The 23,624-nt window shown below is 42.4% G+C and overlaps 1 protein-coding gene across 4 annotated transcripts in view; it reads left to right on the plus strand.

Annotated features, from left to right (window-relative positions):
* Window positions 1–23,624, plus strand: part of LYST (lysosomal trafficking regulator) — a 710,683-nt gene that overhangs the window by 37,044 nt on the left and 650,015 nt on the right. For all 4 annotated transcript variants that reach the window (XM_063443375.1, XM_063443377.1, XM_063443378.1 and 1 more), the window contains exon 2: window positions 3,972–4,170. In XM_063443375.1, the coding sequence (XP_063299445.1) occupies window positions 3,979–4,170 (192 nt within the window). In that variant the 5' untranslated portion in view covers window positions 3,972–3,978. The remainder of the gene's footprint in view (window positions 1–3,971; window positions 4,171–23,624) is intronic.

Here is a 23,624-nt window from a genome sequence, read left to right on the forward strand (position 1 = left end):
TGGACCACAGGTTCTCAATGGGGTTCAGATCAGGTGAACAAGGAGGCCATGTCATTAGATTTTATACCCTTTCTTGCCAGCCACGCTGTGGAGTACTTGGACGCGTGTGATGGAGCATTGTCCTGCATGAAAATCATGTTTTTCTTGAAGGATGCAGACTTCTTCCTGTACCACTGCTTGAAGAAGGTGTCTTCCAGAAACTGGCAGTAGGACTGGGAGTTGAGCTTGACTCCATCCTCAACCCGAAAAGGCCCCACAAGCTCATCTTTGATGATACCAGCCCAAACCAGTACTCCACCTCCACCTTGCTGGCGTCTGAGTCGGACTGGAGCTCTCTGCCCTTTACCAATCCAGCCACGGGCCCATCCATCTGGCCCATCAAGACTCACTCTCATTTCATCAGTCCATAAAACCTTAGAAAAATCAGTCTTGAGATATTTCTTGGCCCAGTCTTGACGTTTCAGCTTGTGTGTCTTGTTCTCAGTGGTGGTCGTCTTTCAGCCTTTCTTACCTTGGCCATGTCTCTGAGTATTGCACACCTTGTGCTTTTGGGCACTCCAGTGATGTTGCAGCTCTGAAATATGGCCAAACTGGTGGCAAGTGGCATCTTGGCAGCTGCACGCTTGACTTTTCTCAGTTCATGGGCAGTTATTTTGCGCCTTGGTTTTTCCACACGCTTCTTGCGACCCTGTTGACTATTTTGAATGAAACGCTTGATTGTTCGATGATCACGCTTCAGAAGATTTGCAATTTTAAGAGTGCTGCATCCCTCTGCAAGATATCTCACTATTTTTGACTTTTCTGAGCCTGTCAAGTCCTTCTTTTGACCCATTTTGCCAAAGGAAAGGAAGTTGCCTAATAATTATGCACACCTGATATAGGGTGTTGTCATTACACCACACCCCTTATCATTACAGAGATGCACATCACCTAATATGCTTAATTGGTAGTAGGCTTTCGAGCCTATACAGCTTGGAGTAAGACAACATGCATAAAGAGGATGATGTGGTCAAAATACTCATTTGCCTAATAATTCTGCACTCCCTGTGTATATATATATATATATATATATATATATATATATATATATACCGTATATACTCGAGTATAAGCCGACCCGAATATAAGCCGAGGCCCCTAATTTTACCCCAAAAAACTGGGAAAACTTATTGACTCGAGTATAAGACTAGGGTGGGAAATGCAGCAACTGCTGGTAAATTTCTAAATAAAATTAGATCCTTAAAAAATTATATTAATTGAATATTTATTTACAGTGTATGTATATAATGAATGCAGTGTGTATATGAATGCAGTGTGTATATGAATGCAGTGTGTATATGAATGCAGTGTGTATATGAATGCAGTGTGTATATGAATGCAGTGTGTATATGAGTGCAGTGTGTATATGAGTGCAGTGTGTATATGAGTGCAGTGTGTATATGAGTGCAGTGTGTATATGAGTGCAGTGTGTATATGAGTGCAGTGTGTATATGAGTGCAGTGTGTATATGAGTGCAGTGTGTATATGAGTGCAGTGTGTATATGAGTGCAGTGTGTGTGTATGAGTGCAGTGTGTGTGTATGAGAATGCTGTGTATGAGTGCAGTGTGTGGGTATGAGTGCAGTGTGTGTGTGTATGAGAATGCGGTGTGTGTGTGTGTGTGTGTAATGCAGAGTGTGATGCAGAGCCTTGGTGGGGGGTGGGCATTTTTATTTTTTAATTATTATTTTAATATTTTTTTTTGTTTCATTAAATTTTTTTTATTATTATTTTTTTATTTTATTATTTTTTATTTTATTATTTTTATTTTATTATTTTTTTATTTTTATTTTTTTTATTATTATTAATATATATACATTTTTTCGTCCCCCCTCCCTGCTTGCTAGCTGGCCAGGGAGGGGGGCTCTCCTTCCCTGGTGGTCCAGTGGATGGGCACTGTGTAGGAGGGGGCTGTGGGGGCTGCAGAGAGATGTTACTTACCTTTCCTGCAGCTCCTGTCAGCTCTCTCCTCCTCCGCCGGTCCGTTCAGCACCTCGGTCAGCTCCCAGTGTAAATCTTGCGAGAGCCGCGGCTCTCGCGAGATTTACACTGTGAGCTGACAGAAGAGCTGAACGGATCGGCGGAGGAGGAGAGAGCTGACAGGAGCTGCAGGAAAGGTAAGTAACATCTCTCTGCAGCCCCCACAGTCCCCAGTCTGTATTATGGCAATGCAAATTGCCATAATACAGACAATTAACTCGAGTATAAGCCGAGTTGGGGTTTTTCAGCACAAAAAATGTGTATACGGTATAAGAGTATATACGGTATATATATATAACAAATAATTAAAAATAAACTAAAAATAATTTAAAACAAATTATGTATATAAATGTCATTTTATTCTCACTGTATTTTCATATATATATATATATATATATATATATATATAATAGTATGTATGTATGTATGTATGTATGTATGTATGTATAATTTCCCCTTAACAGGACGTCTGCGGTTGGAGCCCTGGACCGACGATCTGCGTTGATTACGGTCGGGAAGGACTGCCAGAGACCCCAGCAGTCCCCCTACAGCAGCTCCAGCCACCCCGGCCCTCCATGGACATGTGATCACCATGATCACATCACCACAGTAGGACTCTAGGAGCTGCCAGCAGGGGGACTATCTGAGCTTTCAAGCAGTTCCCCAGGCTGCTAAAACAATAATAAAATAAATATATTATACATATACAGGTGGTCCTCATTTAGCGACCTACCTGTTTTACCACGGCTCACACTTAACGACCAGGCGTTAGTGCAATCCGTCATAAGGGTTTCCCTGCTCTGGTGCGTATGTATTTGTTCGGGAAAACTTCCCCGAACATAGACGAATGCACCAGAGCAGGGAATCCCTAAAATCTATGTTTGAGGAAATTTCCCCGAACATAGATTAGAGGGATTCCCTGCTACTTGTGCTTCTAGCCCTATAATTTTCCAAAAAAAAGCTAAGAACATGCTAACATTTGGCATTTCTAAACTCAGGACAAAATTTAGAAACTATTTAGCACGTTTTTGGCAGTTGTAGATGCGTAACAGATTTTGGTGGTCAGTTTTTTTTTTTATTTTCAATTATTTCATCATATTTTATAAAAAAATGTTTATAGTAAATTATATAATATGATGACAATAATGGTATTTTTAGAAAGACCATGTAATGGCAAGAAAAACAGTATATAATATGTGTAGGTACAGTAAATGAGTAAGAGGAAAATACCAGCTAAACACAAACACCACAGAAATGTAAAAAGAGCCCTGGTCCCAACTATAAGAAAATTGAAAAACGGCCTGGTCACTAAGGGGTTAATAAAGCATTTATATGTATTTCTTAGGAGTAGTCTAGTATGCAATCTCTTTTTGTATTATATTAGCACTTTTAACATTAACACAAAACAAATATTTATCGCATCTAGATACACTTTTTTTCTTTGTTATTCTCCCTTGATCTGCCTGCTTGGCTGACATCATCAGAAGTGATTCTCTCAGCCAAACACAGTGCTTTCCCATAGGAACGTATTAAATTGGCTGAGCTTGTCAAGGACATTTCAGTGTTTCCATGTCAAGGGCCCATTGCTCACAGCCGCCCATCTCCTGGGGGGGTGGGGGCATAAGGTGGTCAGTGCTGACAAACACCAAGGCGCCAGATTAAACTTCCTAATCGCAATAGAGACCTGGAGCCTGGGATTTGTCCTGCTTTGTGTCAGGAGTGTTCCATTAAATGGGGATTCATTCCAAGTCTTTGCTTAGGTAAGCAGTATTTAGCTGCCAGTAACCCAGTAACCATGGGTCGAAAGAGGCCATGATAATTAAAAAATAAAATCATGTAGACTAATCTTATTAGTATAATTAGGTATATTTTTTCATATGAAATGTAAGTATATCATTGCCGATTAATAGATTTATTTATGTAATTTTAAATAAACCTTTATTTCTATTTTAGCTTAATCATGAGCAGTTCCTGCAACTCTTTTGCTCGAGAGTTCTTGGCTGATGTCAACCAACTGTGCAATGGTGGAACTCAAGGATCAGAAGCAAAAGAAGATGAAGAAGAGGAGAGCAACATGGCAGTGCTTGGGGAATACCTTGTCAATGGTCGTGGATTGTGGCTACTTAGAACTCTGAATGCTAACATCGATCAGGTAATACATTTTTTAATGGATATTGTTTCTAGAATACTACATTTAAACAGTGATATTAAAGGAACACTCCATGGAAAAAAAAATCAAATGGCCAATTTAGTAGATATATACTAACTAAAGAAAGCATGCAAGTAATTATTGTTTTATATTTTCTTTGTGGTAAATGAAATCCTGTGTGCCACAACTGGGGTGAGGGTTGCTTGAGGGAGACCCACGAGGTGTGACCCAGGGGCAGAAAGTAACACCTCCTATGATTTATTTGAATTGCACGGAGGACATAGCTCCTGGGCACATGGAGTAGGACAACATCTCGGCGGTCCCTAGAACTCTTACAACTAGAGGTTCACTCGATGTCCACTTTAACAGGAGCAGATGCCCTAGAGGATGTGAATGGGGTAAGGGCTGCTCTAAAGGCTAATAAAAGTAGTCTTAAACCATAAAATCCAGACCGAATGGTCTAAATGGATAAACAACAACAAGTAGGCCTATGTAGATGATAACAGGTCTCACTTAAAACAGATAGTAAAATATAATATGGAGGTTAAAAAGTCATATAAAAGTCTCACTAATCTATCTGGATAGGGTAGGGGTATGGTCCTCGGGAGTTGATCCGTTCAGATTTGATAAAATATCCGTATATGTGGAGACAAAAGGAAAACACGACAGACAGCTGATAGTGTAATATTGTAAAATCCAATAATAAAATAAATAAAAGGAAGGTAATACACTCATATGTATGAGAGCTATATCCACTGTGGAGGTGCGTCCGTCACTTCGGCCTGGTTGATTCAGTGCTCCAAGGTATATAAAAAAACTGCGATAGTGCTCTCCGTATATAATGATGGAGTAATAAAATATATTAAAATATACTCACAAGTATATAATCATATAATTATATAATTTTGATAAAGCCTTAAAGTTGAAACGCGTTAATGGTTTTATATTGTGTATTTTAACAATAAAAGTTTTTTGGTTACCCTTTTAAAGGACCATTTTTCATCTTATTGGATTTTATATGCGCTTTTTATTTTCTATTCTCCCTGGCATTTTTTATTGTATCCTGACTCAAGAAAGCCTAGGTGGGGATCATTCCACCAACGCTGTAAAAAATAGCAGTGCCTCCTGCTCTATACTTGTGAGTATATTTTATTACTCCATCCTTATATACTGAGAGCACTATCGCTGTTTTTTTATATACCTTGGAGCACTGAATCAACCAGGCCGAAGTGACGGACGCACCTCCACAGTATATCCTGTAGCGGGGATTATACCGCTAAACGCCCTTCACTCCAGAGCTGGTTACAGCTCTCATACATGTGAGTGTATTACCTTCCTTTTATTTATTTTATTATTGGATTTTGGATGGTGCTATATGAAATTTAAAGACCAATTTTTCTAAATCCTATATATTGAACATAAGTGTGCCCACAGGCCGTGTCATCCCTCTACGCCAGAGTTACGTGTTCCAATGGGCAGATCACAAGATACTTAGGCACTTTGTTGATTAGTAGGATTAGTGACTTATTCAAGGGGAACTTGGCTCCCTTACTGGCCAAATTCCATCCTCAAATGACCGAATGGTCCTACTCGCATATTTCCTAGTTAGGCAGCGTCCAGGTCACAAATTAAACACTATAGTACCCTAAACAACTTAAGCTTAATGAATCCATTTCAGTGTATAGATCATGCCTTTCTAGTTGTACTGCTCAATTCACTGCCATTTACGAGTTAAATCACTTTGTTTCTGTTTATGCAGCCCTTGCCACACCTCCTCTGGCTATGATTGACACAGCCTGCATGGGAAAAAAAAAACTGGTTTCACTTTCAATCAGATGTAATTTACCTTAAATAATTGTATCTCTTGCTCTGTAAATTGCATTTTAATCACATACAAGAGGCTCTTGCAGGGCAAGCTATTAACATAGCAAGGGATAGGATAATCTAAATTAAACAGAACTTGCACTAAAGAAAGGATAAACTTTAGATGACTCTTTACAGGACGAGTTTAGGAAGGCTGTGCAAGTCACATGCAGGGAGGTGTGACTAGGGTTCATAAACAAGTGATTTAACTCATAAATGGCAGAGAATTCAGCAGTGAGGTTGGAGGGGCATGTTTTAAACACCAAAACTGCTTCATTAAGCTAAAGTTGTTTTGTGACTATAGTGTCCCTTTAATTTTGTCCATCGACTGCTGTATCTATTACAGGCCATCCCAATCACGATCCAAAAATCCTTCTTTACAACCCTTCAGCTATGGGGACTTATGTGTGGAACCAGAATAGATTGCAGCCCAAGTAAAGGGAGGATATACAAAAGGAAATCAGCGCTAATTAACAAACAATATGTAAGAAGGCAGCAACCCAAACCGAGACCCCTCAAATCCTTCAAAAAATGAGAAAATACAAAGAGATGGGGTAGGACTGCGCCAGCAGAAAAATAAAGTAACGTAAAATAGTCCAAAAGAGACTCACTAGAGCAAAGATGCTTGATGGAATGTAGATGAGTGGACTTTTCAGTAGAGGTGGGTGCGTCCTAATTTCTCAGGGTATTTGCATATATGAAAGACAAAGACAGGGGTAGCCAGTAGTGCAACACGTCTAAAATCCAAAGAGTAAATTAGTAGTAGAAGGTAGAGAACTCACATTTAAAAGAGCTATGGACACCACATCTACAACAGAGCACACGAATCGTGTGCTCTTTGTAAGAGAAATGGGGTGGAAATACTCATACATAAAAGATGCCCCTTGCAAGTTACCAACGTCCAGACAGACACAGAGGGCCGATACGTGGTCCTGACAGGTGTCAATGTATACGCTCCTAACACCCCTTCCCGACAGTTCTGGTCAGACCTTGAATTAATAATAACGACCCTTCCTAGGGGAATACTGATCTTAGGAGGTGACCTAAATGCAGCGCTGTGCCCAGCAGCGGACCGAGGAGGTGGCCATCACCTTCCTCGGTCACAGAACAGAGGGGGCCAAGACAAACTGCTCAATGATTTCATCCAACACACGGGACTACTAGACCCATGGAGCATCCAACACCCGAGCCTGAGGGATTATACCTTCTACTCAGCGGTACACGCTACTTACTCACATATTGACCATTCCTTGTAAACCAAGTAGCCATGCATTGGATCAAGACTTCCGAGATAAACCTCATCTCTTGGTCCGACCATGCGGATAAAGCACTTACCTTACGACACCCTGGTCCACACGCCCCATGGAAATGTAGACTTAATGCCTCCCTCCTCAGAGATCCCCAAATACAAGACACAATAAAGCAGGAGGTGACGCGGTACTTTCAAGACAATTGTTGGCGGCCCACAAACCCGTAATACGGGGGGTACTAATCAAACTGGCAACCTAACGGAAACGAAAAAAAATGCGAAAAGTTACAGGACTTACAAAAACAACTACGTAAACTTGAAATGCAACATAACAGGCAGTAACCCCGACCACAAAGCTACAAGGGATTAGGCGCCTGCTCAAAGAACTTATGATTGATGACGTAAGTCAGGACTTGATACGCACAAAACGATTATACTACGAAAAGTCCAATAAAATGGACACTTTATTAGCAAAGGCCCTAAGACCCAAACGTAATACGACAGCCATCACTGCAATTAAAGACTCTCGAGGCAGAGTCCTCACTAACCCTAATGACATTAACAGAGAGTTTATGCAATTCTTTGCCACGTCAACAACCACTCTTCCACACTGAAAGGAGGCAACGACTCCTATACAACCCGTGTCACTGCCTTTTTAGCTAACACCCAGACTCCAAGACTCACAGATGAACAAACTGCCTACTTGGGGGAACCCATAGCACTGGACGAAATAGATAGAGCCATCGCAGCATTGAAGGGAGGTAAAGCCCCGGGACCCGACGGGTTTGATGGCACGTTCTATAAAATCCTACATGAAGACTTGCTGCCCCACCTAGTTAAAATGTACAACACCTGGACCACTGATGACACCCCCAACCCGGACCTCTCGACGGCAGACGTAACCCTCATACCCAAACCGGACAGAGACTGTACGAACGTGGTGAATTACCGCCCCATATCCCTCATTAACTTCGACATGAAGCTTTACGCTAAAATCCTGGTCACTCGATTGAACCTTATCCCTCCCCAAGCTCATCCATGTGGACAAGGTGGGCTTTGTTCCGGCCAGACAATTATATGAAAATACTAGACGAGCAACTGGCTCCCCTGGCTAGATCTGGTGGGCGGGCAAGACGAAAACGCTTTCTCTGGTCCTATCCCTGGACGCAAAGAAGGCATTTGACAGAATCCAATGGCACTATATGTTTGAGCTCCTCACTGCGATGCACCTCCCAACCACCTTTATTAGAGCATACACTTGCCCAAAAGCCCAAACGTTGATCCCGGGAGCATCACCGCTCCCTTTTGAACAGAAGAACGGCACCAAGCAAGGCTGCCCGCTATCCCCGCTCCTGTTCATACTGGCTCTTGAACCATTGTTACATTTGATAAGAAACAATCCAAACATAAAAGGGATGACCGTGGCATCGCAGAGTTTTAAAGTCTCTGCCTATGCTGATGACATCCTGCTCACCCTCACTGAACCATTGGATTCGGTCCCCTCATTGACCTACTAGACACTTACCAACTAATCTCAGGATACAAAATAAATCTTGATAAATCAGTAGGCACGCTCCAGACCCTGCTCAAAGACCTTGACAGATGGCACGAGAAACCAATCTCGTGGATAGGGAGATTACACGCTGTAATGGAACCTTCCGTTGATAGACGCTTCCTAGCTTGCGCCGAGGACCAAAAGCACTGCACACCACAACCACTGCAGAGTCCACAACTGCCGTAACTTAACTGGAGCCTCGCCATCTTCCGTCCACCCTGGATCAGCTTCTGTCCTCCAGGACCGTGTGGGGAAGACCTCTCCTCCAGAAGAGCGTATCAAGAAGAGCTAAGTGATTAAAGCTCAGGGGAGCATGCAGAGCATAGCAATCCCCAGTGTGAATATAGCTGTTCCCTCCAATCATGAGACAAGACTACGTGTTGAGGGTCAAGAAGATCTGTCTAAAACTTTATTTTCCTTGGTACTAGCCCATACGGTCATTACATTAACATTGCTGTGAAAACTCAATAAAATTACAAACCGTAAAATCATAGCAGGCAACATACAGTGACTTATTATAACACAATGGCATATTTTTAAAGAGGTGGGGGAGACAATAATTAATAGAAAATATCTCACGCGCCTGCAGAATTAGCAATATGCAAATTTACCCGAATATGCAAATGAACCAGTCTTGCTATTCAGGTAGTGCATATTGCTGTTGCTGCCAACAGAGGGTACTAGACAAGCTCTATAGCCAAACCCACCTAGTTGGTAGCAAACCTCAGCAGTACAGTAGAGCAGGCAATACATCCCAGGGGCCATAGTCACATGGCAGGAGGCTGGCAATCAGTCTTCCCAATGCCCAGTGGCGAGGCTGGTTCCGCCACACACGCAATTAAATTGAACTTGCTACCATGCCTCCTATTCATCTTTCAGGCACTCCCTGTGAGAGTCACTAAAAATGACCTGAAACCAATACAGACAGCGATAGACTTCATTTGGGCCAAGAGGAGACATAGAATAGCCAGACACACTTTATATACGCCAAAAAGCAGGGGAGGGTTGGGCCTTCCACACCTCCACCTTTACTACCTGTCTGCCCAATTGGCACAAATAGTCGAATGGCACTCGCCACCAGACTCCTACAGATGGGTGGATCTGGAAACACTCCTTATGTGCACAGATCTTGCACAGTTCTGGATATGGGTCCCCAAGATTGATAGACCTGAACTCCGTACAACATGCCCCGCCATCCTGAACTCCATCAGGATATGGGACACCACAGCACACCAATACGCCCTCAACACATCCGACCTCACCACTAACCCCATATCTTTGTAACAATGCTTTCCCACCCGGTATGAGCCCTAGAGACTTTAAGGGACTGGAAGACACAGGGATCCAACGTTGCTGTCACCTATACCACTTGGGCACCTTCCGAACTTATGATAACCTCAAGACACTAACTACACTCACCGCAAAGGACTATTTCAGGTACCTCCAGTGAAAGGATTTCGCCAGGAGCCCCACTGTGAGAGCAGCCGCTAAGACCAGGCCCACTTTCTATGAATCACTATGCATGTCAGAGGGACCACGTACTGGCCTTATTACCCTCCTTTACACGCAATTGAGTGCTCCGACTGGTGACTCTGAAACCCCCACCTATGTCACACAATGGGAGGAGGAACTCATCAGACCCTGGAAAGTGGGGAATGGCAGGACATATGGGAAGCAGCGACAAAGGCTTCCATATGTGTCCTACATCAGGAACAGTGCTATAAGACGCTTTTGCGTTGGTACACCACCCCAGTCAAACTATGTAGAATGGGAAAGACGCCCTCCGATACATGTTGGAGAGGTTGTGGCGAAAAAGGCATACCTGCATATGTGGTGGAGATATTGGGATAGCGTAGCTGGCCTGCTGACAGAGGTCATGAGTAAACTGATAACTCCAGACCCCTGGACTTTTCTCATAGCGAAACCCCTTGACAACCTACCGTATATACTCGAGTATAAGCAGAGTTTTTCAGCACATTATTTGTGCTTATACTCGAGTCAATAGTCTGTATTATGGCAATTTGCATTGCCATAATACAGACTGGGGCTGTGGGGGCTGGCAGAGAGTTTACTTACCTGTCCTGCAGCTCCTGTCAGCTCCCTTCTCCTCCGCGCCGTCCGTTCAGCACCTCGGTCAGCTCCCAGTGTAAGTCTCGCGAGAGCCGCGGCTCTCGCGAGACTTACAGTGTGAGCTGACAGAAGAGCTGAACGGACGGCGCGGAGGAGAAGGGAGCTGACAGGAGCTGCAGGACAGGTAAGTTACAGCTCTGCCAGCCCCCCTCTCCCCCCCACTGAACTACCAATGCTGGACCACCAGGGAAGGAGAGCCCCCCTCCCTGCCATATATCAAGCAGGGAGGGGGGCCAAAAAAATATATAGTAAGAATAAAAAAATAAATAATTAAATTAATTAATAAATAATAATAAAAAAATAATAATAATTAAACTAAATAAAAAATAATCATAATAATAAATAATAATAAAAAAATTAAAATAATAAAAAAAATTGCCCACCCCCCACCAAGGCTCTGCAACACACACACACACACACACTGCACTCATACACACACGCTGCACTCATACACACACGCTGCACTCATACACACACGCTGCACTCATACACACACGCTGCACTCATACACACACGCTGCACTCATACACACACGCTGCACTCATACACACACGCTGCACTCATACACACACGCTGCACTCATACACACACGCTGCACTCATACACACACGCTGCATTCATTATACGCACACGCTGCATTCATTATACGCACACACTGCATTCATTATACGCACACACTGCATTCATTATACACACACTGTAAATAAATATTCAATTAATATATTTTTTTTTAGGATCTAATTTTATTTAGAAATTTACCAGTAGCTGCTGCATTTCCCACCCTAGTCTTATACTCGAGTCAATACGTTTTCCCAGTTTTTTGGGGTAAAATTAGGGGCCTCGGCTTATATTCGTGTCGGCTTATACTCGAGTATATACGGTACTTCATAGAGAACAAAAATTATTAAATAAAATTAACCTAGCGGCCAGAAGGGCACTCTCACAAACCTGGCTCCAGATTGATATGCCACACATAGACAGAGTGATGCATAACATTAAAGAGGCACACCTCATGGACAAACTGACGGCACAGGTGAGAGACACCTACCCACTCTTCCTCAAAACCTGGGAACCGTGGGAAGAATACACCAACTGCTGAGTGAATCGAATATATGGACCTGTGTCGCCCCACCCCCCCCGGCTGTGGTAAGTTACACCGCCTCCCTCTACCTTCTCTCTCTTCTCTCCTAGCCCCCTACTATCCCCTCCCCACACTAATCATCCCCCCCCCCCCCCTCCACTTCCCTTCCCCTCTTCCCCAATCCTCTCCCAAGGTTGGGAAACTGATTTGTTCTAAAAATCTAATTCATGCATGGCGAGTACCTGAAAAGACTGCCAGTACAAACAAGTGAGCCAACAAATACCCAAAAATACAGGACACCCACAAGCTAGAAAACTAATCTTGCGTGATCTTGTGTGCTTGGGTGCTCGCATCCCGTAATTTACGACTAGTCTGGTTTACAAAAAAGGTACCCACAAATGGGGAGCTCACCTGACAGAGGATACCCTATAACACACGAGCGTCCTCCCCTGCTACTCTATAATGTATTTTTACACTGCGGTACAGCATGCCCTTTTAGCTAAAGATAACTTTATAACAACCCTTGACAAGTGGTACAAAGAATGTCACTCGTTTGAATGATACATGTGGTACAAGAATATTGATTAAGTAACGTTGATGCGTATTGCATACCATATGGCTTTTGCATAAGCCCGAATCTTCCTGTTATATTGCCAACTTTGTCAAGATGGAAAAAAAAAAAGAATACAAAAAAAAAAAAAAGAGCTATGAACAGCTCTGGTGTGAAGGGTGTACAGCGGTATGATCCCTGCTGATGGTATATGTGAAGGGAGTGCGTCTATCGACACTGCCTCGTCATCCAAGGCTCCGAGGGGAATAAAAAGAGGTGGAAATAGTGCTCTCAATTGGGTAAAAGTAACTAAAATAATACTCAAAGGCATAGAGCAGAAAACACTGCTCTATTAATGAAGCGTTCTTTAAGTGCAGGAACAGCAATAAAAACCAGAAAAGTTAATAAAAGTACAATAAAAAGAGAATTGACACAGTAAAGTAACTAAAAACCTTTAATTGATTTACAATACACAATATAAAATAACCATTGCAAGTTTCACCAATATAGTACACAAGCTCTGAAAAGTGGTGTGGAAGACAGACCACCCTCCTACTGTGGCAACTTAGAGCTTCGGTGAAGGGCAGTGTAGACTGTTCCACATACACACGCAGCACATTAAACGTGGGGGGGTCTCTGGGAGGTGCTTCGTTAACACCCTTACAAAAGGCCAAGCGCTGACCCGCGAACCTTCCACATTGGAAAAACCTTGCATGGATCCAGAACCGTTGCCTCATGGGGTATAGTTTTTATAGCCTTACAAAAGGCCGAGCGCTGACCTGCAAACTTACCACATTGGAAAAGCCTTACATGAACCCAGACCCGTTGCCTCATTGGGTATAGGTTTTATACTCCATGCTGCAAGGAGAAACCCGAACAGAAAAATAAACATTCATGGGAAAATCGTAAACCTCCCTTGACAGAACATTTACTGATAATGATGTTACCTTACACATCATTGTTTGGTGTTTAGTAAAACCCAGAAGACAGCCTTTAAAATATTGACCAACTGGTACCACACCCCTGCCCTACCTGTTGGCGGTGCAGCAAAGAGGTGGACACTGACTACACATATGGTGGGACAGCAAGGAAAATCCGACCGCAATACTTCTACATCACATGAAAACCCTAAAGAGTCGATTTTCATAAGAATTCTGAACATACCCAAACAAGTTCTTCCACACTTCAGGAAATAAGCAGTCACCCCTCTGCTCACATCGTGGTTCTCCCAGATAGAGCAACTTAGGGCAGTGGATAAAACCTTAACATGGGCGCAACTAACGCCTCACACATATGCATGGAGATCTGATCTCACTGGCTGTTGACAACTGCCGCAGATTATTTCGCACCTAGATTTCAGTACTTGCCAGACTAAATGGACGTAGGGACACCAGGACTGCTCTTTTATTTATTCTTCTTTCTCTCCCCTATCTTTCTCTTGTTACTGACCACCATTGTTACTACATCCTGTTACCTGGGTGAATCTCACAAAACCGGGGAAGATGCACATGCCTAAGTGATATACACTAAATCACAAGCTGAACCAGAGGATAGAAAGCCTGTTTATTTGCTATTTGTCTAGATATTTAACAATGTGTGTCTCTTGGACCATATGTGTCCCACATGTTAAGTGTATCACAATGGCTTATTGAGACCTGCATCTCCGATTTTTGTAAAATGTTATCTCTTGCCAGATGTTTTGCAATGTGAAGGGACCTGCATGCTCATATACTGTTACTCTATATATCTAAAAATCGAATGAAGAAAGGTTTACTGAAAAAAAAAGGACTTGGATCAGGTGAAGATGAAATATATTATGTAATACAATAAGGGTTTGTAAAAGCAAGGAAAAAAAAAAGCCAAGAAAGAACACAAAACAGAAAACAAAAAAAAAAATGTTCTCCATTCTTTCTCCCTCTCCTTTCTCTCCTCCTTCCTTACCTTTCTCTTCTCTATTTTTTCTCCTCTAAATGTACAATTGCTCAATTTTATTTACAGATTTTTTAATTTTTTTTATTCCATCTTTCTCTCTCTTCTGCTTTCCTACCAGACAGTGTTACCTGTTTACTCTGTTATGTCTTCCAATATCCTGCTCACACTTGCTTATCAGTATTGTAGATTAGCAACTTATTTGTTTTCTATTTCTCTTGGTGGTCCTTGAGAGGGATAGTTGTGTTCTGCGTTTGAGTGAGGACGTCCATAAGGGACACTCGTGGGTTTTCTGGTTTCTTAAAGTGCGTGCATATTATTAGTGAAGCACCTTAAATCATTTAAAATAGGTAGTATTATGCACTTTTATTTGGTGTCAAAGAAATAATCAACTATCAACACAATCCTTATAGAGCCTAACCACTCTTGTCATTCCAGGCACCATAGGCCAGACATTTCCACACAAAAACAAAAAAAATGTCCAAACAAGATAATATTACTCAAAACAACAGAAATACTCTTCCCTTTCATCAAGGTATACACTCAGTTCTGATTCCCCTGAGGTGTACTCACTGCCGTTTCCACAGGGTACACAGCCACCTTATTAGCAGGAATTATGTCAGAGGATCTCTAGGTGTCTCAAGAAGGTGTCCACTCACTCTCCTGCCTTTGTATTTTCCAGACAACGTCTTGTAGGCACTCCTAAAGCTGTCTCCACAAGTCTTGAAGTGCAATGCAGGGAGAAGATTTTTACATATAGTTCGGTTGGAACTTTGATCAAAGGCTGTTGCTCAGAGCTTAAAAAAGCTGAGGGAGCAGGGGAGCAAGGAAGAACAGTAGACCGGATGATTTTGGCAATAATTTTCAGCCCAGTCGGGAAAGTATAAGCAGGAAAAAGTCTTCATCTGGCTACAATGTGAAGCATCCCAGCATCCCAGAGCGTTAGCATGTGCACCTTACGTCATCATGCCCTGAATACCAGTATCCTGCTGCTTTAACCCTATTGTATATTTTTAGCACCCGCACGTATATTTCTCACACCATCTTTTCTCCCTGAAAGCATCTGTTTTTTTTTTTTTTAATGAGCCCCATCCCGACTCCACTACATTTTCTTGTCCCCACTATGAGCCTTTCTCTGCCCTGCGAAGCTCAGTCTGTGCAGAGACCTCGCCGGGTGAAGATTATTTTATCGTCGGAATTTTTTTAAAATGTATTAAAAAAATAAAACAAAAATTTTCCACCTAAAGACCTGGAAACGTTGTTGGGTTTTATTTTATTTTATTTTATTGGGGGGAGGGGGTGACTTGTGCCTGGTGAACCCTAGTGACTAAAGGGGTTACTAGGGGCTTGGGGACCCCTTGGGGGGGGGGGTGGGGGTGTTGTTACATTTAACTGTCTCCAATGGGTGGGTGCTCATGAGTGGGGACTGGGAGGGAGAAGACAATAGGTTTCACCCCTTTTGTCACTTAGGGCCCCAACCCACAGCTAATGAGTGGGGGCCAGAGGGGAACACTAGGACCGCTTATTTAGCTTAATGGCCCCCACTCGCTATGTCCCCTCCACCCCTATTAATTATTTTAAAAGGTGCCCCACCATGGGGCAGTTTATTCGATTTTTTTTTTTTTTTTTTACAACAGTGAGAAGCCACAGGCTGCTCACTGTTTAACCCCTTAATGCCATTATGGTGTTCTATGCCATCCCACTTTCAATGAGCTTTAAAGCCGTTGCGGCGGCATAGAACAGCTTTGAGCCCTGGAGCCTTGGGAATGCTTGCCTTCCTGGCGATCGTGTGTGTAAATATATTATTACATAAGTATACACGTACAATTAAAAAAAATAAAATATATATGTGTGTGTGTGTGTGTATATTTATGTACTCTTTTTAACCTAATTATGCTATTTTATTAAGTAAAATCTGAGGGATGTGGCTGACAACCCAGGTAGAAAGTCCACAGAATGTAATTTACAAGCACTAGATTTAACCCTGGAACTTTCCAAGACACCATAAAACCTGTTCATGGGGGGTACTGTTTTACTCGGGAGACTTTGTTGAACACAAATATTAGTGTTTTAAAATAGTAAATTGTATTACAATGATGATATTGTCGGTGACAGTGATGTTTTTTTTTCATTTTCACACACAAACGACACTTTTATTGAAGATGTTGTAATAAGTTTTTGAGTTTTGAAATACTAATATTTGTCTTCAATGAAATCACCAGAGTATAACAGTACCCCTCATGTACAGGTTTTATGGTGTTTTTGAAAGTTAGAGTCAAAAGGCTTGCATTTCAGTTTTCTCACATTGAAATTTGACAGATTGGTAATGTTGCTTTTGAGACTGTATGGTAGCCCAGGAATGAGAATTACCCACATGATGGCATACCATTTGCAAAAGTAGACAACCCCCAGGGTATTGCCAGTGGGGTATGTCCAATACTGGCCAAAGCTAGCGTTTAGAATAGTTTTTTCGCATTTTTTTTTTAATGTATTTATTTATGATTTCATATATTTTAACATAGAAAATAATACAAAACATATCATACAAAGTGGCATTATGACAATTAATGTATGCATAAATCACACTCAGCGATGCATAAATCACACTCCGCGAAGAAACTCAGCGAGGGTTCGAGGCACTCAGTGATGAAATAATCGATATTAACCCCCATCCCTCCCCCAGCCTTGTTGCTCCCAAGATGGCGATATCTTTCTAAAGGCAGTGCATCATGGGACTTCTGGGGGTGTCCCTAGCCTGCCTCATCATAGGGGCAGGCTAGGGACATCCAATCAGAGCTTGCCCCAATAACACATTTATTTATTATCCCCATTTGTCTGATCAGGTCAATATTAGTAAATATTGATTCTGATCATTGTGGATCTCCCTCCCTCTCTTCATTTGTGTTTTAGTGAGAGGGAGAGAGGGAGAGAGATCGGTGTTTTAGCTAGAGAGATTTAGGTAGTTTTAGGTAGGGATTTGTAAACTTTTGATACCCAAAAGCTCTTTTCAGAGCTATTAACCCCTGTCCTGCTAGTGATCACTGTATAGATCACAGGCTCTTGCACAGCAGCACTTATTTTGCTGGCTGTGCATTTTTTTTAGGGGTTAATTATTATTTTTTTTTTACAGATCACGTCACATGGGTCACAGAGGTCGTATAGCGCTGAGCAGGCATATACCATCCTTGCGCTAGAGTCTGACGCGTCTGTCAGACTCCGACCCTGATTTTGACCCTGCCAGGTGCTCAGATACATCATCACTAGATACAGTGTCTGCTGCTAGTGATGTATCTAGTTATGTTGTATCTATGCCTGCTAGTCCCCCTGCCAGAAGGAGACGTGCTGCTCCAGCTGGCAGTACTGCTGAGGAGTGAATAGTGCCTCATCGCCAAAGGCCAGATATCCCACCCTTCACTGCAAATCCTGGTATCAATTTGGATGTTGCAGGATTTAGCCCTCAGCAGTTTATGGAGTTGTTTCTGGGCGATGATGTATTGGGGAACATTGTCACCCAAGCTAATTCATATGCCCATCAGTTCCATGCTGCAAAGTCTTAACTCTTTTTTGGCAAAGCAGCAATGGGCCCCCATCGATGTGCCAGAATTTAAGATTCTGGGCATTGACTATGCTAATGGGCATTATAAAGAAGCCCTCCATCTGCTCCTACCGGAGCAGTAGCCCCATCTGCTCTACCCCCATTTACTCCCAATGTATGTCGAGGAAGAGGTATGCAAAGGTGTATAAGCTTTGTGATAGAAAGACTGGGTATACTCAGGCCTTCCGGGTGTACGAGGGAAAGGATAGCCACCTTGACTCTCCAGGTTGCCCAGAACGTATGGGAACCAGTGGCAAGATTGTCTGGGACCTGATATTCCCTCTGATGAACAAAGGGTACCACTTGTATACTGACACTTTTTATACAAGTGTCCCTTTGTTCAAGCTGCTGTACTGTTTTGATACAGTAACTTGCGGTACAATCAAATAGAACCGTGCAGATTTCCCAGGACAACTTGCACGCACCCGGCTACGAATGGGGGAGACCTCCGCTCTGCGCCAAGAGGAGCTGTTGGCAGTTAAGTACAGAGACAAGAAGGATGTGTACCTTCTTACCGCCATCCACACTGAGAGGACTGTGGAGGTCTCTGTTCATGGCAGAGCTGAGAGCACAAGGAAGCCAGTGTGCATCAAGGCCTATAACCGGCATATGGGTGGGGTTCATCTGGCAGATCAGCTGCTGCAGCCCTACCTAATTATACGCAAGAGAAGGGCATGGTACAAAAAGGTTGCTATCTACCTAATTCAGATTGCACCCACAACACTTTTTTGTTTTTCAAAAAAGCAAACCCCGGGATGCAACTGAGTTTTTTTTTACAGTTTCAGCTCCAGATCATTTCTGTGATTTTGTACCGTGATGCACCTGCACCTCGGGTGGTGATGGGAAAGAGCAGAGTTTGGGTTTACACATTTTATTTTTAAAATTCCCCCTACTGCGGCAAAATAGAATTCCCAAAAAAAGATGCAGAGTCTGTTTTAAAAGGGGGCAGAGAAAAGAGTGTATATCACTGTCCTTATTGAACTGGATAGCCATGGACACTGGTTCATTTTTAATTTGATATTATTTTTTTATGTTTTTTGGGGGGTTAAGTTTACCCTATGCATGGTGGGCATGGGTGTACCAAGGAGGCCTTGCAATAACCAACAACATGCTCTCCTAAATCAGTCAAAAAGCAATGTGTGTCTAAAAATGAAAATTTATCAATTACCACCACACACTTTCTCCAATTTTTGGGGCTAAAACAGTTGCATCAAAGCACTCCATATACAATACCTCAGGGTGTCAACGTTTCAAATATCTACACTTTCATGGCAATAAATAAAACTGGGTTACGTGATAAGCCCCAAGCTAAAGATAGGCCTATCAGAAGAAATACTCTAAGTTACATTGGCCGGTTTCAAAAAATGTCCCAAATGGAACATGGGTGCATGATGGCCAGGTGTGAAAATTAAGGTCTTTTAGCCCCCAGAGAACCTGGCACACCAATACATGGGTGGTATCACTGTACTCAGGAGATGATGCTGAACACATATTGGGGTGTTTTTTGGCAGTAACCTTTAAAGTTCTCAGTACATATATTCTTAAATTGCTATGTGTCTCAAAAAAATCACCTATAATTTTTTTTTAATTTTATTTTGAATGGATTGGTGGTAAAATGGTTGCATGAAAAGATTCAAATTATCCCAAGTTTAATACCTTAGGTTGTCTTCTTTTAAAAATATATATACATGTGAAGGGTTATTCAGGGATTCCTGACAAATATCAGTGTTTCAGATAGACCTTCCATGAACGCAGTAGTCAGCCCATTGTTGGTCCAATCTACCTGTGAAGCAAGGGTACGGAACTGAATAGCATAATCGGCAACATACTTAGATCCCTGGAAAATAGGTAAAGTACCAGCGCTGATATGTAGATCAAAATTTAATACATTTATATAAAGAGTCCCACTAATATTCAGCTGCTGTGCCACCCCAATCTTATCTTTCAAGAATGAAGTAAAACCAGTGTATGGGTGAAGCGCTATATAAATGGGTAACCACAGTGTAAAATACCAGGTGATTTAAACCAGAAAGATCAAAAATTACCTTTTGTGTTATCAATTTCACAACTACTCTTAACAGGGGTTCCTAAAAGCATAAACAGAAACATCCAAACATAGTGCAAACTGTAGTGCTAAAAAGTATGATATAAAATTTCCACAAATTGCCCACTAACACTTTTAGGAGCTAGAGGGGTATAGCTCAATAGAAGCACTTTCAGAGTCCGTAGAGGCGACTCTTATCCCTTCTTTTATCGCTTCCTTTCTTGTATTCTGGAAAGTATAAGGGAGAATACCTCTGGTGCAATAACGTAAGTACACTTTATATATTTATAAAGGGAAAAAGGGTACTTACAAACCCAGAGCCATCCGTATCGGCTCTGATCCAATAGCATATGTGGATTAAGGACCACACTCCTTTTTAAGAATAGCAGGAAAATGTGTGTATCAAAAATGTAAACTTTATTGACTATATAAACAATTTGGTACAATAAAAATATATATAAATATAAAAACACACTATAAGGCATAAAAAGTCCAGTAGTATAAGAGTCCTTTGCTCACACAGTTTCCAGAACGCGTTTCGCCGTGGCGGCTACCTCAGCTGGATGTGCAAAAAGTCTGTTTCCTTCATGTACTGGCTCCTGCTATTTGTACACTGTGGTTACCCATTTATATAGCGCTTCATCCAGACTTAGATCCCTGTTTAATTCTCATTAATGCCCTGGCAACATTCTTCGACCTTTTAGTTGTGTCAAAGGTTCTACGAAAAGCCGTAAGGAAGCTATTGAAATCATGCACCATAGATCAATTAGCCTCCCAAATAGGATTTGCCCACTCAAGTGTAAGTTGGTGCATAAGGAAACCAACCTTAGACCTATCAGTGGGAAGTGAACGTGGATACATTTCAAAGTGGAATTCCACTTGGTTAAGGAATCCCCTGCATGTCTTGGCATCCCCTCCATATCTGGGTGGAGGGGTTAGATGTGCAGAAGCATTAGGCATGGTAGATGTATCTGATACAAGGGGTGCAGGAGGAGCTGGTACGGGTACCGGAGCAGTCTAGATAAGAGTGTCTGAAAGGCCTGAGCCATCTGATCCATACGATGATCCTGCTCTACAAATCTAGCCTCATGAGAAGCCATTTGCTGACCTAAATCTGCGGGGTCCATGGCCCTATCGTAGTGTACCCCAACTCGCAAGATTTAGTCCAACAATTGACAAGATAAAGCAGATACGTCTTACCGGACCTTAGAATGGCCGGACTCGACATAGAACAGAGAAGTGACAGAGTCAGGAACGAGCCGAGGTCAAGGGAACAGAGAGACAGCGAAAACAAGAACTAGCCAAGGACTGGTACACAGGAATCAGAAAGACGTCGAACATGACAAAGCGATAAACAGAAAAACAGAGTCAAATACAAAGCCAAGGTCAAGCACGAAAAATCACAACTGAACGATACAAGCGTTAAAGGGAACTGAAACAGAAACCACGATAGAGCAGGGAGTTAAGGGAAAGGTAAGTATAAATACCCTAGTATTTAATTTGATTGGCCCCTGTCATATCCACGCCCCCAAAACGTGAGTGTATGGGGGATGTGAAATGACAGGGGCCAATGGGAGACCGTTTTACATTTCGGCTCCCTCTGTCCCGACGTGCGGCGCGCTCTTAGAGCTTGGCGGGACACATGACCGCGTCTCTCGTTCAGTGCCCGCCTTCGTCTGAACTTTGAGCGAGCTGCGCGCGGCGGGAATAGAGGACCTCGGCCGGCCCCCGGATAAGGTAAGTACCGCTACACAATGTAACTTGCATTAATTTTGAAAAGAAATTGTTTGGAAATAGTGCTTCTTCTGCTTATAGCCCTATTACTTTCCAAAAAAGCTAAGAACATGCCAACTTTGGGTATTTCTAAACTCAGGCCAAAATGTAAAAACTATTTAGCACGGGTGTTTTTTTGGAAGTTGCAGAAGCATAACAGATTTTGGGGGTCAAAGTCCTAATAGTTTTTTTTTTTTTTCCTTTTCTTTTTTTCCAATTATTTCATCATATTTTATAAAAAAAAATATAGTAAATTATATAATATGATGAAAATAATGGTATCTGTAGAAAGACCATTTATTGGCGAGACGAACTGTATATAATATGTGTGGGTACAGTAAATGAGTAAGCGGAAAATCACAGCTAAACAGATCCACCGCAGATATGTAAAAAGAGTCCTTAACGGTAAGAACATTGAAAAACGGCCTGGTCACTTAGGGGTTAAACAAACAATCAGACGAACACTGCGCCTGCGAGACAGATTACTACTTTAACTTGCTGTTATCTATCGTCCCCCTGGCTCCCCACTTCTCTTCCTTGACCACTTTGCTTCCTTACTTCCTCTCTTCTAATATTCCATCTGTAATTCTCTGAGACTTCGACATTTCCTTTAACCCACCCTTGCCCTTAGCAGCCTGAAAACTACTTTCTATTACCTCCTCCCTTGGGCTATCACAGTGGGCTAATTCCCCCACCCATGTAGCAGGCAATACTCTAGACCTTATTTTCACTCATGAATGTACAGTCTCTAACATCTGCAACACTCCATTTCCTCTCTCCTCTCTCCTCTCATTTGCTTTCAATAGCCCCCTTCCCAACAACCTCAGCCTAACCCCCCTCAACTCGGAAGGAATCTGAGTTATATAAACCTCTAGAATCTGTCAGCTGATATTGATTCCCAACTATTATCCATTCCTGCTTACTCATGTCCCTCACCGGCTATCTCTTCTTATAACTCTACCCTCACCTCAGCAAACAGTCATACTTTTCTTCTATTATTAGCTCATGCTCTCGAAATCCCAGGCGTCTCTTTGATACCTATAACCTATCGTTACAACCGATAATTTTGCATGCTACTTTATTGACAAGATTGAACAGCTAAGGAAAGAATTCTCACCACCTTGCCCCTCACTTTCTCAACCACACCTGGATCATACTGTACAACAACTGGATGCTGGGAATCTTCCTCACTGATCGGGAAAAGGACACCCTCCAGCGGTGGAAACCCCTCTGCTACACGGGGTAACCGCTACACATACCTCTCCAACCCTTTCGACCTTCTCCCGTGCTACTAAACAGGTGGCTGTGCTTATCCTTTCCTCTCGCCCCACCACTTGCCCGCTTGATCCTGTCCTGTCTCACCTTATCCGATCTCTCTCCTCTTGTCTTGTGCCCTCCTTAACACACATCTGCAACTGCTCTCTTTCTTCTGGCACTGTCCCTGCTGTCCTTAAACATGCTACTGTAGTAAGCATCTAAAAAAAAACAAACCAAAAAAAATGTCTCGACCTATCCTCCCCATCTAACTATCATCCTATATCCCTGCTCCCTTTTTTTTTCTCAAAGCTTCTTGAAAGACTAGTCTTTACCCGTCTGGCCTGCTTCCTCAAATCCAACTCTCTCCTTGACCTTCTTCAGTCTGCATTCCACCCCCTCCGTTCTACTGAGACTGCCCTTCTCAAAGTCAC

The sequence above is a fragment of the Pelobates fuscus genome, chromosome 2 (assembly GCF_036172605.1).
Source record: "Pelobates fuscus isolate aPelFus1 chromosome 2, aPelFus1.pri, whole genome shotgun sequence".
In the NCBI taxonomy this organism is placed as follows: domain Eukaryota; kingdom Metazoa; phylum Chordata; class Amphibia; order Anura; family Pelobatidae; genus Pelobates; species Pelobates fuscus.